This window comes from Pelophylax lessonae (assembly GCF_965119305.1).
Source record: "Pelophylax lessonae genome assembly, chromosome: 2".
NCBI classification, from domain to species: Eukaryota; Metazoa; Chordata; class Amphibia; order Anura; family Ranidae; genus Pelophylax; species Pelophylax lessonae.
Window position 1 is genome coordinate 355,802,336 of NC_138769.1, and position 20,056 is coordinate 355,822,391.

General features: G+C 42.6%; 1 protein-coding gene across 2 annotated transcripts in view; it reads left to right on the forward strand.

Moving 5' to 3' along the window:
* The first annotated feature begins 5,027 nt into the window (after positions 1–5,027).
* Positions 5,028–20,056, forward strand: part of NIPAL3 (NIPA like domain containing 3) — a 66,200-nt gene continuing 51,171 nt past the window's right edge. For both annotated transcript variants that reach the window (XM_082246519.1, XM_082246520.1), the window contains exons 1-2: positions 5,028–5,252; positions 15,408–15,476. In XM_082246519.1, the coding sequence (XP_082102645.1) occupies positions 5,163–5,252; positions 15,408–15,476 (159 nt within the window). In that variant the 5' untranslated portion in view covers positions 5,028–5,162. The remainder of the gene's footprint in view (positions 5,253–15,407; positions 15,477–20,056) is intronic.

The window sequence follows — 20,056 nt, forward strand, 5'->3', positions numbered from 1 at the left end:
GTGAGGAAGGAGAGAGCAGATCAGCCGTCGGGGACACAGAAAAAAGTCATCAGGGCACTGATCACCAGTTCCCTGATTACACAAGGTACACCAAAACACACTAACTGCCCACCATCAATGCCCACAGTGCCCGTTATCAGTGCCCCCCATCAGTGCACACAATCAGTGCCCAAAGTGCTGCCAGTCAGTGCCCATCAGTGCCTGCTCATCTAGGCACTGATGAGCACTGACTGGCAGCACTATGGGCACTGAGTGTGGGCACTGATGGTGCCGCCCATCAGTGCTCATCAGTGCCGCCCGTCAATGCTGCCCGTCAGTGCCCATCAGTGCCGCCCGTCAGTGCCCATCAGTGCCACCTCTCAGTGCCCAGCAGTGCCACCTCTCAGTGCCCAGCAGTGCTGCCTATCAGTGCTCATCAGTGCCGCCTATCAGTGCTCATCAGTGCGGCATATTAGTACCTCCTCATCAGTGCCACCTCATCAGTGCCCATAAGTGCCACCTCATCAGTGCCCATCAGTGCAGCCTATCAGTGCCGCCTCATCAGCGCACATCAGTGAAGGAGAAAAATTTATTTTATTTTCAAAATTTACTCGCAGAAAATAAGAAAAACTTTTTTTTTTTTTTCAAAATTTTCTGTCTTTTTTCTTTTTTTTTTGTAAAAAATAAAAAACCCAGAGATGATTAAATACCACCAAAAGAAAGCTCTATTTGTGTGAAAAAAATGATAAAAATTTCATATGGGTACAGTGTAGCATGACCGCGCAATTGTCATTCAAAGTGTGAGAGCGCTGAAAGCTAAAAATTGGTCTGGATGGGAAGGGGGTATAAGTGCACAGAAGGCAAGTGGTTAATCAATATGAAAATGTACATATATATATAAATATACACACACAAATGTAAAGAACGTAATTGTCTCTCTAAACATAAATATTCATATGTTTAAATCAATAGGTATATATTGTGTACTTGGTACATTTATTGAAGCACCTTAAAAGGCCCACAATTCCCTTTCGTTTTTTTTCCTCCTCACAAGAGTTTATTAACGGCAGCAGGAGCCAATAGCTCCTGCTGCTACCTCTGTGTCTCTGTGAATGCCGGGAGAGAGCCGCTACAGACAGGTACAGCGCTGGATTGAACGAGGACTTGTGATAAGTATTAAGAGGGGTAAGGGGGGCGATACTGCTACTGGGAAATTTTTTGCTGTAATGCAGGGAATGCATAAGGTAAAACATGTCTTGGCCATGTGTCTAAAGCCTCGTACACACGCACCGATTGTTGGCCGTGAATTTTCGGCCAACGTCCGATCGGCCGATTGACGGCTTGTTAGTATGATGCTTCCGACAACCGACTGCGACTTTTCGACCGAACAAAATCTGGTGTGCATGCTATAAAATTTTTGTTGGCCGTCACCAGAACGGCCGATTGTTCGTCAGTCAGTACAGATTTCGGCAGACAAAAATGTGATGAGCAAGACTGGGCATGCTCAGAGAAGAAAAAACACACGGAAAGTAAACCAGAACATGACATCACTTCTGAAGTTGGTTTTTGTTGGCCGAGAAAATTTGTGTGCAGTCTAGAGCACATTTCAACCAACACAACAACACTGGACAAAAGACGGCCGATCGGTCGGCCAACAATCGTTGCGTGTGTACGAGGCATTAGAACCACTTGCTAAAATCCACATGCCATCTGATGCTTTTACTGTATTGTGAAAACGTGTGGGATCTATGGCCTGGCCACTCTAATGTCTGCATGTCCACAAGTTTATGTGCCTGGACAAACTTACTTAAAGTGATTGTAAACCTCAGACATGAAATATGAACAAAGCCTATCCCTCTATAATGTGTAATTGACTCTATCCAGAGTACTAAAGGGCCATACACACAATAAGATTTTCTGAAGACTTTTTCCTTTAGATTTACCAAAACCATATAATATGAGGTCAAACCTAAACACTTTCAATTTGTATGCAGTCTGGCAGGCCCTTGCACTACATAAAAAAGGTAAATCTGAAGGAAAAAGTCTTCAGAAAATCTTATAGTGTGTATGGCCCTTTAGTGTCGCTCTTGTCTGCTGCTTCGTTCCTCTTCTATCTGCATAAATTCCTTCTTACAAATTTTCCTGACACCAAGAGAAAAAAAGGTGACGGGGAGGTACCTCCAGCGGATTGCAGCCTCAGTCCTTTTCCTGTGTGCTCTGTGAAGGAGGGTGTGTCCCTTCCCTCCAATCAGATCTCACACTCTCCCCACTGAGCTCTGCAGAGTGTAATTTTAGCTTCCTTTTTTTTCTGAACTGTCAGACAAGCTTATAAAATCTGCACTTTGAATGGCTGAAGAGAGAACTGCAGATAGACGGATACAACTTATGTAGGAGGATTTGTTTAATCTCTGTGCATCATCTGAGGCCAGTCACTTCACTGTGTACATGAAAGGATTTACAACCACTTTAATATACAGTAATACCTTGGTTTGCAAGTGATGCAGTATACGAGTGTTTTGCAAGACGAGCAAACATTTTTTTACAATTTTGACTTGATATGCAAGCACCGTCTTGATATACAGCCAGTTTTAATGTAAAAAAAAAAAAAGAATTACACTCACAATGTTGAGGAGTCTGGTGCTCAGCTATGTAAAGCCACTAGTGTACAGTATTATATGTGGCCAGAGGTCCAAGGGCACTGGTGGCTTCCAGCTCGGAGACACTCCCAGCTGGTTGGGGCAGGCGTAACGTGTGTTCGGCGCACCCGGAAGTGTCAACAGTTCCTGAGTGTCTCTGAGTTCTCCAAGAAGAGCTACCAGCGCCCCCGGACCTCTGGCCACATACAGTACTGTATACTGTACACCAGCGGCTTTACTTTACTGTATACAACGGCTCCTTAACATTGTGAGTGTAGTTTTGTTTTTTTACATAAAAACTCTGATCCTTTTTTTTTATCACCACAGAGGTACTGTACAGTCATTTTATAGAAATCAAATGGTTGTGGAACTAATTATATCAGTTTCCAATATTGCCATTTCACTTTGATATACAAGCGCTTTGGATTACAAACCCGTTTTTGGAACAAATTATGCTCGCAAACCAAGGTATTACTGTATGAAGCCTGCAACTGCCTCATTTCATTCTGCAAAAGCTGTCATGTTTACCCCTTTTTTTCACTACTTTGTAACTTACCGGGAACAAGTATGCAAAATAGTACATCTGACTGATTTGCAAACTTGTTGCAAGTCAGTGACTGAAACAGTAATGAACCCAGTGGGCCAGGTTTCATTCAACTTGTAAGGCCTCATTCACATGGGGACATTTCAAAGTGCATGCCCTGCCCTTGCGAAGGCCGTGCTTACCACACAGGGATGCACAGATGTTCAGTGCAGGCATTGCAGTTGAATGGTAGCAGTGTCTGTGTCCATACAACTCTTGTGTCCCAATAGACATCAATGGGACTGCCTGCATGGGTTTGCACGGAACACCTGTATATCCCCTTGGGTGTAAACTCAGCCCTCCACAGGTTACACATTGATATGCCCCATGTAAATGAAGCCTACCAGCTCAGAAACCCCAGCTGTCCATTAACATTAGAAGGCTGTCACTGCCCAGATTCTGCTTCTATTGAAATAGAGGTTTGAGGTGTTTGTAGCCATGTTAGTGCACTTGTAACAAAACGGAGTACTGTCAGTTAAACTTTATTTGCATTAAAAATGAAATGTTAGTGCAAAAAAAAAAAAAAAAAAAAAGGATTACCGACAGTACTTATGTTTTTTATAGAGAAAAGGGTTAAGAGTTGTGATTTCTGTGCTTTTGTTGTCAATTTTGGAGATTCATTTATCCACAATGCCTATAGCTACAGAGGCAAATGATGGCTTGTTTTAACGTGCCTTTACTTTTTCAGAATATGTAATTACTTTATTGTGCATAGTCTGGGCTCAGGTTCACTTTAACACATGAATAATGCATGTGCAGCTTTTTTGGCAAAGTATCACACCACAAAGTATATTGCAAGTGTGTGGTATCTACTGTACAAGTGTGTTGTGGTCATGTACTCACATCACATTGAATGTTAACACGCGTTGCAGGAGAACTGCGCATGTATAAACTGGCTGTCAAAGAGCATAAGGGAATCAATGCTGACATTTTCAGAAACAAACCCTGTTACCCAAAGGTACCCAAAAGTTTGCACAGTAAACTATTCTGGTTGGGTGACCATTATAACATCTGTTTGGGTTTCAGTGGACACCCCTGGCTGACCACTTGCTCAGCCAATTTGTTTTCTTCTCTGGCTGATTGTTTTTGTTTCCCCCTGAGATCAAACTGATTCTGGGTGTGTCAGCAAAGTCTTCTTCACAATAAACATGGATGTTTAGGGTCATTTTAGCATGCATGTTTATGCAACAGTCCCTTGTGAACACATTTTTTGGCAGGTATCTATATAAAATCTAATGTTTGTGATAAGCTTTATGCCCAGTACACACGATCCGAAAATCGGACGACTCTCCGTCCGTTTTTGTTTGGTTGCTAGGAACTCTCAATTATATTCGCAAACGGGAGAGGTTACTTACGATACGAATTTTCTCGGACGATGATTCAAAAGCTTCCGGTATGCGTAACCACGCTGTATCGTGTGAGGGGAAATGATGTCTACTGCTCATGCGCTGTCTACTGCTCACCATTTTTTTCGGACGAACAACATACTGATAATACGATTATCGTACGATGTGTTATAATACGATCAAAATTTTTATGCTTGCACGACCGGATAATATCGGGCGAACTGTCGTGATCGCCTCTCATAAGCTGTGTACTAACGATCAGATTATCGTCCGATCCTTTCACAAGCGTTATTTTTCATCCGATTTTCGGATCGTGTGTACGGGCCATTAAAGTGCTGATATTTTTCTAGTTATTTATTATGAAGAGATATTTACACCGAATGATTATTTTGATTGAATTCATGACAATATGTTCTTGTGAAGTTTTAATGTAGCCTTAATGTGTTTTTCTTGTCCCTTCATATTTTAGGCCAGGACGCTATTTTACCTGTATATTCGCACAGATGAAGAGACGCCTATGATGACAAAGCAGGACTGTTTACTGTGTATGAGAGCTGGTGATCATGTCTTAAGACTGGATTTGAGGATGCTGTAGAAGTATCACCAACTGAAAGGAAAATGGAGAAAACGGGCATTCCCGCTGTGCAAATAGAGAAATTGGATGCCACCACTACCCTATCCCCTGGAGACAGTTATTTTTCCTACAAGGTACCACATCTTTGACTTGTAATCATTGGATAATTATATTTCAGCTAATCCAGCATACATATGGTAACACTGGGTTGCTTTCATCAGAGCTCAAGAGATGCCCGAACCATGTATTGTGGGGGGTTTTCTAAACCGTTCATTCAGTTTGTAACCAGTCAGGCAGACCCTTGCACTACAAAGTTGCTGACAAATCTAAAGGTGATTGCACAATCTGTGTGTAACCAGAAAGTCTACCTCTGAAATGTCCTGAGGTTTAAACATTTCTTATAATTACATGGTTGTGTTTTAGGCCCAGGTGTTAACATCCAGATGAGGCAGCAGGTCAATACTACAGCTGCATTATCATGTTGGAGATTGTTGGTGCTGCTATTGTTGACATATTTCTTAAAATGCTACTTGACTGGCTTTTATATGAACCCATTCAGTAGTTTCTGCATCACTGACCTGAAACAAGTATGGACATCAGGAAAGTTGGAGACTTGTCCCAGATCAGTGGTCAGAGTATTGAAGCACACTGGCCAGAAAACTAGAATTTTTAGGTGGGGAGTATAGCAATGGCATCCTCCATGTTGCTTTCATGACAGTTTTCATTTAAATCTATTGTACTGAAGTTTATTTAAAGGCAAAATGGATGTGGAAATGTTATATTTTTGTAATCCACATAATCCTCACGAACAGAGTTCAAGACAAGCATGCGGTTATCTTGAGAAAACATATGATCATAGTATAGTACAGTTTTAACTACTTCCGGTCCTCGCTATAGCCGAAAGACGGCTGCAGCGCGGACTCTAATTTTCGGGAGGCCGTCTTTAAACGGCCTCCCAGAAACAGTCTCCCCGTGCGATCCCGCGAGCGCGCATCGGGAAAAATCTGTGTCGGCCGTGTCACTTGGACACAGCCAATCACAGATCGTGGTAAATGGCCAATCACAGCCGCCATTTACCACGTGATCGGCCCATGCAATGAGAGATGATCTCATATGTAAACATATGAGATCATCTCTCATCGTCAGCGCTCCTTCCTCACACAGAGACTGCAGTGTGAGGAAGGAGGAGAGCCGATCAGCCGCCGGGGACATAGAAGAATGTAATCAGGGCACTGATCACCAGTGCCCTGATTACACAAAGTAAAAAACATACACAAAGTGCCCACCATCAGTGCCCACAGTGCCCCCCATCAGTGCCCCCCATCAGTGTCCACAATCAGTGCCCATAGTGCTGCCAGTCAGTGCCCATCAGTGCCTGCTCATCTAGGCACTGATGAGCACTGACTGGCAGCACTATAGGCACTGAGTGTGGGCACTGATGGTGCTGCCCATCAGTGCTCATCAGTGCCACCCGTCAGTGTCCATCAGTGCCGCCTATCAGTGCCGCCTATCAGTGCTCATCAGTGCGGCATATTAGTACCTCCTCATCAGTGCCCATAAGTGCCACCTCATCAGTGCCCATAAGTGCCACCTCATCAGTGCCCATAAGTGCCACCTCATCAGTGCCCATAAGTGCCACCTCATCAGTGCACATCAGTGAAGGAGAAAAATTTATTTATTTTCAAAATTTACTCGCAGAAAATAAGAAAAACTTTTTTTTTTCAACATTTTCTGTCTTTTTTCTTTTTTTTTGTAAAAAATAACCCAGAGGTGATTAAATACCACCAAAGAAAGCTCTATTTGTGTGAAAAAAATGATAAAAATGTCATATGGGTACAGTGTAGCATGACCGCGCAATTGTCATTCAAAGTGTGAGAGCGCTGAAAGCTAAAAATTGGTCTGGATGGGAAGGGGGGTATAAGTGCACAGTAGGCAAGTGGTTAAAAATTTAATGTTACACTGCTTGCTTAAAGTGACAATGAAGAATGAATGTAGCCATCCTCTAATAGGAAGTCCGATAACAGCAGCAAAAAAAAAGTAACTTGGAGGAGCCTGAGAGCAATAAAAGGTACTGATGAAAATTAATGAATGAATGAACTACAAGTTGTAGTTCTCAATTAATTACCACGGCACTGTTGAGCGTTGTGGTAGTTGGTTAAAACTGCCTGGTAAAGGGGCAGACAGCTTACACTGACAGTCTGCACCTGCTGGTCGCTGGTCCAATGCTTTCCAGGCTCCCGAAAAATAAAAAAATTAAATTGTAAATAAACATTTACCTGCCAAAAAATGCATTTGTTTTTTTTTTTTAAATGGTGAACCTAACTTTCTAAGAATTAGTTTTGAATAGATTTTTTTTTTTTTTTTTTTCTTTACCAGAGTTTAGTGTTACTTTAAGATTATAGTTCACTTTTAATGGACATTTTTTTTTTATATACCTATCCCCCATTGCTTTATAAATGTTGAAGATTGTATCGTCTGTTTATACAACATTCTGGAGGTCACCTCAGTTTGTGTTTATAATCCTAGAAGTATGTAGAAGAAGAATACAGGAAGTAAAGCCATTTTAGTTTTCAGGTTGAAATTGAGATAAAATGATCAAAATGGAGATCTAGAATAAAAATAAAGCTGTTTACAAGAACTAATGTTCAGGCACCTGAAGTAGGCATTTATTTTAAATAATCAGTTTAGCCCTGGACTTTTCTGGGGTGAAATCTGGTGAGGGATGGCAGCCGTAGCAAAGCCATTTTTAGGAAAGCACTAAAATCTCCTGCAAGTGCAGTAGCAACCAGCAGCAGTCTTTTGAGTAGGGGGTGACGCAAAACTCTCATGCACACACAATGTTGTCAGCAATATGGCGGCAACCCCCCATGCATCCACTGGGGTAACTGGTTTTAAAACATGCACAGTGTTAGAGGATTACATTTATTTTGAGGCGCTGTGTAATGGTGTAATAAAGTGTAAATCACAAAGTATTGAGTGCTGTATGATGCTGTAATAAAATGTAAATCACAAAGTGCTGAGTACTGGATGGGAGATGGTGTATATGAATAAATACAACGGTGCAATCAAAAAAACAGTTAATAAAAATCAATGTATAAAAGTCCATAACAGTATCCGGATCATCAAATCACCAAAAAGTGCCAGGTGCTCAGTAATCTTTTCAAAAAGCGCTAGTGCTTGGTGCTCCTCCACCCATTGATATAAAGGGCCACTCACCAGAAGACTACGGGACTCTGGGACCCAACTCGCTTGTCTATTGATCCAGTTGAGAAAACCTCCATAACAATGCGACAAAATCACTGGGTTGCCCCCTTGGGCTGGCAATAGAGGGTAAAGTGCTTGTTCCACAATGGATGGTATAGATGGCAAAACTTCCCCCGAAAATATAAGACATGGATAATTGCACAATACCGTTTTATTAAGTAAAATTGGTTAAAACTAGTACATAGTATTCACATGTAAAGCACTCATATTGCTGTATGTATCCGGAACGCTGCTCAGTCACGGCGTGCGTTCCAATCATTGGAATGCACGCCGTGACTGAGTGGCGTTCCGGATACATACAGCTGTTGCAGTGGGTGCCGCTTGTTGGCACATTTACATGTGAATACTATGTACTAGTTTTAATCAATTTTACTTAATAAAATGGTATTGCGCAATTATCCGTTTCTTATATTTTCTGGGGACGTTTTGCTATCTATACTACCTATTGTGGAACAAGCACTTTACCCTCTATTGCAGCCAAAGGGGGCAACCCAGTGATTTTGTCGCATTATTATGGAGGTTTTCTCAACTGGATCAATAGACAAGCGAGTTTTGTCCTAGAGTCGCGTAGTCTTCTGGTGAGTGGCCCTTTATATCAATGGGTGGAGGAGCACCAAGCACTAGCGCTTTTTGAGAAGATTACTGAGCACCTGGCACTTTTTGGTGATTTGATGATCCGGATATTGTAATGGGCTTTTTTACATTGATTTTTATTACTTGTTTTTTTGATTGCATCGTTGTATTTATTCATATGCACAATCTTCCATCCAGTACTCAGCACTTTGTGATTTCTATTTTATTACACCATCATACAGCACTCAGTACTTTGTGATTTACATTTTATTAGACCATTACACAGCGCCTCAAAATAAATGTAATTATTTTGTTTTGGTTTCACCAAAATTGATGGCTGCTGTTTTCTTTGTACTTTTAGATCATTTTTAACACTAGGAGGCGCCATTTTTTTTATACACATACAGTGTTAGGGGGGCTGTCTGTAAGCAGAGAACAATTTGTCGCCTGTAAGATGATGGTGATAGTTTGTGCATGTGAAGAACAATCTCAAAACTGGATGTTACTGTGTAAGCACAGAAAACCGCTGCCATTTTACTAACAACTGTTTTTTTTTTTTTTTTTCTACACATGTGTAGTGTCATCTAGCAATATGTTGCCATGCAATAAAGGGACCTTCCCCAGTTGTTTATCACATAACATATATGACCCCCACCCTTCAATATATCAACACACCTGCAGCTCCAACCTTCTGATCGCCACCCCTGCATGGCATCCTCCCTCAACACTGAGCTTGCACAGTCACCCACTCTTGACAGTGCTTGACCGCTCCACTTTCACCACTGCAATTGCCTTCCCCCACCATACTCTCACATGCCCCATCCCCGGTTTCACCTCTGCACCTGCTATCTGCTATTCCTGTTATGTATTTACATACATTTCAAACTGTTATACTGAACTAAGCATAAAAAGTAGAAGTACCCCTTGGAATTATGGAGGCAGTGGACTCTGTGTTGCCAGATAATTCTAGGCCTTAAAAGAGGTGAAGGGTCTAAAAGTTCTCTGTAAGGCAGGCTTTCAACCTTTTCAACACAGAGGAACCCTTGAAATTTCTGGTCTCGGGGAACCCCTGCTAAAAAATTAACATCTATCAACTCATGATACATTAGTGTGAGAGGTATTGGGAAGAATTACCTCCTTACAGATAGCTTAAAGGAACAATGGTGTCATTGGGAATCTATCTGAGAAGCAGAAGTTGCACATTGCTCAAGGAACCCCTAGCACCCTCAGGAGGAACCCTAGGGTTCCACTGAACCCCGGTTGAGAAACCTTGCTGTAAAGGATGATAAATGTGCTGCAGATGGCTCCCATGTTGCAGCAAATCGTGGCAACAGTTGAAAAGCAGAAGTGAACTGTGATAAATTGGCAGGCAAGTCATGGTCCATCAGAGAAAATGTTTTGTGAGCATTTGGTGCTACTTGTAGGATTTCTGGGTAATCGCTTTTTGAACCGGTGTAACGTGAGAATTACCTACCCCGTGAGAAAAACCTACCCCTCGTCACTTCCGGCCAGGAACAGCTGAGCAGCGCAGCAGTGCGCATGCTCACAGCCCCGGATACCTAATGGAAGAGCTGAGGATCAGACTAGTGCGCATGCGCACTAGTCTGAAACGATCTCGGTGTCCGTTAAAAAAATCTACCGACTCGGCGGTGACATAAAATAGCTGTGCTGCACTATGAGTCATCTCCGCTCCTGTCCCGGTCACTTCCCTGATCTTGGCTAGTAAATATAAAAATGGCTGGCGGCTCCGTGATTTATCTTTTCATACAGCCGCCGCCGCTTTTATATTTAGTAGCCGAGAGCAGGGAAGTGACCGGGACAGGAGCGGAGATGACTCATAGTGCAGCACAGCTGTTTTAATGTAACTGCTCGCGTTACACAGACTGCCGTGAACCGGAAGTGACGAGGGTAGGTTTTTCTCACGGGTAGGTAATTCTCACGGAACACCGGTACAAACTTTTTGATTTATTTCTGCTAAGCTATCATTTGCACTGATAACATTCCTGAAAAATGATTCTGTTAGTAGTTTAAAATGTAAAAGAATGCGGTATCTGCTTCCAATGTTTTATTTTACTGTAATTTTTATAAAACAAGTACAAATTACTTAAGCCATTGAGCACATAACTGCTGTTGGTTACAAGTCTTGTTTTAAATAATTTCACTTCTGGACCAGAAGATTTTCCCCCTTAACGACCAGGCCATTTTTGCGATATGGCACTGCGTTACTTTAACTGACAATTACGCGGTCGTGCGATGCTGTACCCAAATAAAATTAATTTCCTTTTTTTTTTTTTTTTCCCCCCCACAAATGGAGCTTTCTTTTGGTGAGTTATTGATCACCTCTGCAGTTTTTTATTTTTTGCGCTATAAACGGAAAAAAAATATATATTTTTTACTTTCTGCTATAAAACGTTCCCAATAAAAACTACTTTTTTCATCAGTTTAGGCCAATATGTATTCTGCCACATATTTTTGGTAAAAAAATCCCAATAAGTGTATATTGATTGGTTTGCGCAAAAGTTATTGCGTCTACAATCTATGGGATAGATTTATGTCATTTTTATTTATTTATTTTTTTTACTAGTAATGGCGGCGATCAGCAAATTTTTAGCAGAACTGCGACATTGCGGCGGATAGATTTGACACCTTTGAGGGGACCAGTGACATTACTACAAGTAATCCGTGCTAAAGAAAATGCACTGTTACTGTACTAATGACACTGGCAGGGAAGGGGTTAACACCAGGGGTAATCAAGTGTGTTCCTAGGGAGTGCCTTCTAACTGTGTGTGGAAGTTCTATTCACTGGATGAACACAGAGGCCTGTGTGTTCCTAAATAGGATGAACATAGGATCCCTGTGTTCATCACTGATTGAACAGCGGTCTGCCTTCATTACATGGGCAGACTGCTGTTCTGTTTCCATGGGGAGCGATCGCTGGTGCCCGGCAGACATCGTGTCCGCTGATCCCGCTCATTGGCTCCCCGTCTGGCCAATTGGCGGGTGCGCGCGCCCCCCACAATCTGTTACACGAAGCAACGTGCAGGTACGTAGTTTCGCGTAACAGAGCCGACCTGCCGCAGTAAAACCATCAATAAGGCTGTATTCCTTCCAATAAAACCAATGATGGGGCACTGATGCTGGGGCGTTTTCTACTCCCAATGGCCACTGTCTGGCCCCCCCTAAAGCCTAAAGAACAGTAAACCAGCCCCTTGCTTGGAAAGTATGGAGACCCCTGCTGTAGTCAAACAGGTACAACTCATGTAGGAGGATTTGTTTCATCTCTGTGTATCACCTGAGGCCAGCCACTTCACTGGGTATATGTGAGGGTTTACAACCACTTTTAATTTGTGCTACAAAACTGCAGCTAGAATTTGGTTACCTGTTTTTCCATAAAATAATTTATTAAGGGTTAGCAATGAGCTCTTTTGAGTTTTGGAAGTGCTTGTTATCGGACACAGATATTCACCAACCATGTAATTGAGAGATGCTTAAAAAAGGAGAAACTTCAGATGTGTGCTACAAGGTGGTTAGAAGGAAGGTTGCGGTAGGTCTCTGTGCAAAGAAGTTGCAAAAGAGAATGGGCAGATGCCATGAAGTAAAAGCTAAAGTGACATGGGTAAGAGAATGTCTCCTCCTGCATTATTTTAGTAAAAGTAGTTAAAGTGATTGTAAAATCTCATTTAAAAAAAAATAAATAAAAAATAACAGCAAACATGTTATACAGTAAAACCTTGGTTTGAGAGTAACTTGGTTTAAGAGCGCTTTGCAAGACAAGCAAAATTTTCAAATAAATTTTGACTTGGTTTACAAGCGATGTCTTGATATACAAGTAGCTTCAAGTCACAGCTGAGTATAAAAGAGAAGAGAGGCGCCTCTAAGTGTAGCAATATGGTTACATTTAATGAAGGTACAACATTTAGCAACTCACATGGTTGATGATTGGAACAGGCACATCTAAGTATGCAGGCATCCAGGCTAAAGCTGTCCACATAGACCATCCTCCGCACCGCCATCTACGTCATCCCTTCCATGCTGCCCCTCGCTTTTAGATCCCTTTACTGCAGGGTGGTCTTCCCGGTCAGGATTACAGACTGGCAGCCGGCGGTGCAGAAGATAGTCCATCTGGACAGTTTTACCCCGGATGCCTGCATACTTAGATGTGCCTGTTTTATTCATCAACCATGTGAGTTGCTAAATGTTGTACCTTCATTAAATGGAACCATATTGCTACACTTAGAGGCGCCTTTCTTCTCTTTGATACTCTGTAGCTCCTACTGGATTTTGCTTCTTATCCCCTTGTGGAAGTGGCTATTTGTGGATGGACTTTTTATGGTTATATAACCTATCGCAATGCTATAATCTTTTTATATGGACTATAAACTGAAGGACTTATGAATAAATGGCTGTGGAACGAATCATCTGAGTTTCCATTATTTCTTATGGGGAAATTAGCTTTGATATAAGAGTGCTTTGGATTACAAGCATGCTTCCGGAACAAATTATGCTCGCAATCCAAGGTTTTACTGTACTTGCCTCCTCTGTGGTTTTGCACAGAGCAACCCGGATCCTTCTCTTCTCAGGTCCCTCATTCCTGCACCTGGCCCCTCCCTCCTATTGAGTGCCCCCACAGCAAGCAGCTTGCTAGGGGGGCGCCCAAGCTGAGCTGCAGCTCCATGTGTCCACTCAGACACAGAGCTGCCCTTTGGCCCCACCCTCTCTCTCTCCTGATTGGCTTTGACAGCCGCAGGGTGCCAGTGGCGCCACGGCTGTATCTCAGCCAATAAGAAGGGAGAGTCCCATGATGGCCGAGGGACTGGTGGACATCACTGGACAGAGAGGGGGCACAGGTGTGTATTAGGGGTACTGGGGGGGGGGGGGTGCTACACACAGAAGGCTTTTCATCTTAATGCAATAAGATAAAAAACCTTCCTGGCTATACAACTCCTTTCAATTTGACTCACAGCTAGATGTGTATAATAGCCAGGTGACTTTCCTGGCTTTTTTAGCCATCTAAAAATGGCTCCTCTCTTGCTCTTTCTTTGAACACTACATTAGGGCTTGTTTACCTGGGTACTTGGATGTAAAAAAAAAAGATATTAAGTGATACATTTGTGCTACATACATTGCACGAGACCCAGTTTGCCCTGGATCAGAGCCGAATGAGATTACCCTGTGATCCAAGGGAGGGACTCTGATGTCATGGGGGGTTCTCATGTATATGGGAATTTCTGATGGGGGGGCCTCTGACATATAGAGGGGAACACTGATGTGATAGGATTAGAGATTGACTGATTATAGGCAAAGCCGTTATATCAGGGGCCGATATGCACTTTCCCCGATATTTCGGAATCGGCCCGGGAGGTTACCGATATTTCGGGAAAGTGCTTGTACCAGAGTGATGCCTGCAGCTAGAGGCATCACCCGGTACCGGCGTCCATAGCCAATGGTCGGCTGTCTTGTAATGACAACCAATGCGGCTGAGAAGCCGCTCGGCTGTCATTACAAGGAGCGGGAGGGGACGCCACCTTTCCTGGCTCGCCCTGGTCTCCCGGGAGACCCGGGCAACCAGCCTGCCCGGCCGCCAAAGACCCGGTCAAAGCCGCATTTGGCTCTAATCAGGTCTCCATGCAAAAACCCGGAAGTGATGTCATGAGTGACATCACTTCCGGGTACTGTCTGGTGCCAGATTTAAAAAAATTACAGCATTCAAAACAGCCAAACTTTGGGTTTTGAATGCTTTTAAGTGCAGAGGAGGGGTTTGGGGTCTTTTACACCCCCAGATCCCTCCATAAAGAGTACCTGTAAAGTAAAAAAAAATAAAAAAATGTTTAAATGTACAAAAATATCGTCCGATACCGATATGCATTGACCAAAATATCGGTATCGGCAACGAAAAACCGATATCGGTCGATCACTAGGTAGGATGACCTCTGATGTCAAAAAGGAGGGGTTCTAATATGAAGTTAATTTTATCAAGGTGGTTGTGTGCATTGTCCCGGGCTCAGGTTTTCCATTGATAAGTAACATTTACATTTTTTACCTAAGTGAACTGCAGTTTGCAGTAATGTTTTACAATCTTCATGTAGTTGAATGACTGTATAAACATCTATTCCCGGGGTTGTGTTGGGAATCCTTACACAAGCACCTATTTGTGCGAAGCCTTATCATAATATGAGTTGTACTTTTATAACATATTTCAAAAGACATAATGGGGCATTTAAAAGAGAGCGCGGAAGCGCACACCGGCTGACTCAGATAATATGACGATCGGCTTTAGCTTGTCCCCTCCTAAGCCATGCCTTTCTAATGCGTTTCACCCACACACGTCATACTGTTCAATCATGTGACCAGGTGGTCTGCCAGTGAGCACTTCCACCTTCCCTTTTGACTGTTGATAGTAACAAAACTTAGTAATACAATATGCATTAATTCATTGCAAAATGTATTTTCAGGACAACCTTATTGGATCTCTGCTGGCCATATTTGGACATCTTGTTATCAGTATTGCACTCAATCTTCAGGTAAGAAATTATTCAAAATTGTCACGTTAAAAGGGTGGCTAGAGCAAGCAGAAAATAGCTGGTTTTCTTAGCTTTTTTTTCCTACATCGCCTCCTAGAACCTGATTTACTTGACAGATTTCATTTTTGTTCAGGTGCTTAAAGTGGTATTTAACCAAAAACGAAACCTTTTATTATATTGCAGCTTACCAATCTTTAAATGTTATGGCTGTACAGTATTTGTTTTCTTTTTCAGGCTTTCTTTCTTTTATTTTTTTCTGGTGATCCAGTCAGTAAATCTGTTCTTTTTCAACAGAACAAGCTCCTGTGCAAATGTTAAGACAAATCATTTACCACTGACAGGGGTGCTTACAATGATCAGCTTTAATTTATTCAAACTTGCTGTAACTGCAGTGGGATCTGGAGTTTGGCATGCATATGTTAGTGTATCTAAATCTGCTAGTCCATCCAACACTCTCCTCCTCCCTCAGACTGACAATGCTGCTGTCCAAAGGTGCCCCCTGTGCTCCTTCAACCACTCTAATACAGGAGGTGTGTTACTGGACAGTTCACCAGGGGAAAAAAGCCTAAGAAATGAAAACTGATGCAGCCACCACATCTAATGATGGGTATATAATCCATTTTTTTGGTTTTGGGTTTAATACCACTTTAATAGTTTTTAGTTATCATGTAACAACCTACTAAGTGCATAAACCGAATAAAAAATATAATTCAAATCTTTTAAACAGAATCAGTTCTCCTAGGTACACTTGCACACAATTTTTAAGGAATTTTACAAGTAGGTTCTTCCAAACGTCTAGAAGTTTGATGTGAATGGCGAAATCTGTTAGGTTCTCTTTTTTTCTCGTTCAGCTCACAGGCTGCATGGAAAAAAAGGACATACATTTTGTTTGGGTACAGCATTGCATGACCGTGCAATTACCAGTTAGTCACGCAGTGCCAAATTGCAAAAAATGGCCTGGACATTAAAGGGGTAAAACCTCCCAGTCCGAAGTGGTTAAATGTAACCATATTGCTACACTTAGAGGCGCCTCTCTTCTCTTTTATACTCTGTAGCTCCTGCTGGATTTTGCTTCTAATCCCCTTGTGGAGGCTGCCATTTGTGGATGGACATTTTATGGTTACACAACCTATCACATTGCTACACTTAGAGGCACCTCTCTTCTCTTCTATACTTAGTTGTGACATGATGCTACTTGTATATCAAGACATTGTTTGTTTATCAAGTCAAAATTTTATTTAAAAAAATTTGCCTGTCTTGCAAAACAAGACCAAGTTACTCTCAATCCAAAGTTTTACTGTACAGTTCTTCAGTGGGTTCAGGCTGTCTCATTTGTTTCCGTCTCTTCATGTGATCCCAGACAGACTCAAAATTGTGGCAGTCAGGGCTCATGGGGGGCCAAACCATCTCTTCCAGGATGCCTTGTTCTTCTTTTTGCTGAAAATAATTCCTTAGCGCTTTGGCTGTATTGTATCTCACAAAACTGAGTACACCCCTCACATTTTTGTAAAACTTTTATTATATATTTTCATGTAACAACACTGAAGAAATGATGCTTTGCTACAATGTAAAGTAGTGAGTGTACAGCTTGTATAACAGTGTACATTTGTTGTCCCCTCACACAGCCATTAATGTCTAAACCGCTGACAACAAAAGTGAGTATACCCTTAAGTCAAAATGTCCAAATTTGGCCCAAAGAGTCAATATTTTGCCACCATTATTTTCCAGCACTGCCTTACCCTCTTGAGCATGGAGTACACCAGAGCTTCACAGGTTGCCACTGGAGTCTTCTTCCACTCCTCCATGATGATATCATGGAGCTGGTGGATGTTGGAGACCTTGCACTCCTACACCTTCAGTTTGAGGAGAAATGCTTGGCCAGTCCATTACCTTTACCCTGAGCTGCTTTAGCAAGGCAGTGGAGGTGTGTTTTGGGTCGTTATGTTGGAATACTGTCCTGCGGCCCAGTCTCCGAAGGGAGGGGGATCATGCTCTGCTTCAGTATGTCACAGTACATGTTGGCATTCATGGTTACCTCAATGAACTGTAGCTCCCCAGTGCCAGCATGACACTCCCACCACTATTCTTAACTGTAGGCAAAACACACTTGTCTTTGTACTCCTCACCTGGTTGCCGCCACACACGCTTGACACCATCTGAACCAAATACATTTATTTTGGTCTCATCTTACCACAGGACATGGTTCCAGTAATCCACGTCCTTAGTTTGCTTGTCTTCAGCAATCTGTTTGCAAGCTTTCTTGTGCATCATCTTTAGAAGAGTCTTCCTTCTGGGATGACAGCCATGCAGTTTGATGCAGTTTGCGGTGTGTGATCTGAACACTGACAGGCTGACCCCACCCCCTCCCCCCACCCCTGGAACCTCTGCAGAAATGCTGGCAGCACTCATACTTCTATTTCCCTCAGACAACCTCTGGTATATGACGCTGAGCATGTGCACTCAACTACTTTGGTTGACCATGGCGATGCCTGTTCTGAGTGGAACCTATCCTATTAAACCGCTGTATGGTCTTGGCCACCATGCTGCAGCTCAGTTTCAGGGTCTTGGCAATGTTCTTATAGCCTAGGCCATCTTTATGTAGAGCAACAATTATTTTTTTCAGATCCTCAGAGAGTTCTTTGCCATGAGGTGCCATGTTGAACTTCCAGTGACCGGTATGAGAGAGATCGCGCGATAATGCCAAATTTAACACACCTGCTCCCCATTCACACCTGAGACCTTGTTACACTAACGAGTCACATGACATAGGGGAGGGGAAATATCTAATTGGGCCCAATATGGACATTTTCACTTATGGGTGTACTCACTTTTGTTGCCAGTGGTTTAGACATTAATGGCTGTGTGTTGAGTTATTTTGAGGGGACAGCAAATTTACACTGTTATACAAGCTGTACACTTACTACTTTACATTGTAGCAAAGTGTCATTCCTTCAGTGTTGTCACATGAAAAGATATAATAAAATGTTTACAAAAATGTGAGGGGTGTATGTTTGGGGTCCTTGTCCTGCTACAGAATTAATTTTAGAATGATCAAGCACCTTGCTTATTGTATTGCATATTAAGTATCTGCCTGTACTTGCATTGAAGAAACCATTAGTTCTGACCAAATCCCCAACTCTGTGTGCAGAAATGCATCCCCACTCCTGCAAGGAACCTACCAATCCAGAGCACCTGCTGCCATTGTGGCCCAAACCAGTTTTTGTATATTCAAGTCACTTGAAGTATAGCATTTTAGCCACATGTTTTCCATGAAGAACCTTTCTTACCGGACTTCTCTGGACTGTAGAGGGGTCTACCAGGGTCCCACCGTTTTCTGTTGGGTCTGACCTGATGGTGTCAAAGGGCTTGAAAAATTTGCTGTGAATTTAGAAGCCAGCTACAAAAGTTAGGAGACAGTTTTTTTTAACCACTCTCCTATTGATCACTTTCACCCCCTTCCTGCCCAGACCAGTGTTCACCTTTTTAGTGCTGTCGCACTTTGCGTGATTGTACAGCACTGTACCAATATATGAAACTTTGTCTTTTTTTTTTCTCACACAAATAGAGCTTTCTTTTGGTGGTATTTGATCACTGCTGGGTTTTAATTTTTTGCTAAATGAATGAAAAAAAGGCCAAAAATTTGGGGTAAAAAAGAATACGCCCGATGCATGCCCCAGGGAGGGGGGTTCTGGGAGGACATCAATAGACACCCTCCCAGAATTGGACGACTGTGCTGTAGCCATCTTTTGGCTATAGCGTGGGCGGCTGACAAAAGCCAAGGTGCCGTGATGCAATTTCTAGTCGCCATGGCGAGCTGGTGCCTGGAATTTGTCGAACCCTGTGGTGTCACTAGAATTGACATTGAAGTGCCACACCACTACAAAGAGGTCCAGATACAACTTTATTCCATTAAATGTCAGGGGTACAATCCAAAAAAGTAGCCAACGCCTTTTGGGGAATCCAAGAGCCCCCTTCATCAGGGCTTGACTGACAACAATGTGAACAAGCCAGAAGTGAACTGGACCCCCAAAACCCGCTGGCTACTTTTTTGGATTGTACGCGTGACTAGTTGTATCTGGACCTCCTAGCAGTGGTGTGGAGCTTCCATATCAATTCTGATTATACTACGCTACGAGCCAAGGAGACTGTGGAGATCCTCTGGAGTGTAGAAGCTGCCTGCCCAGGAACCAGATCATTTACACCAACATCCATACCTTAAGATAACAATAGCAGCAAGATAACCCTTCGGGTCCAGTGCCATCTTTCCACTTTCCTCAATGATGGTGTCAATAGGCATCTTCTCAATGCAAAGGGAAGTTAGCATGTTTTTTTTCTTCACTGACAAATTGGATTTCTGTACTCGGTGCTTTTTTGTGTGCAGAAACGCTTGGATAGCACAAAGATCTTGTTGATGCAGTAGTCATGACTTGACTAGAACTTGCGTCGTGGCACCTGGACTTCTGCACTAAAACTGAAAGACTGCTACAGCACAGTCATCCAGTTCTGGGAGGGCGCCTGTTGACGTCCTCCCAGAACCCCGCCTTGGGACGCACTCTGTGATTGATGTGTCCTTTTAGACA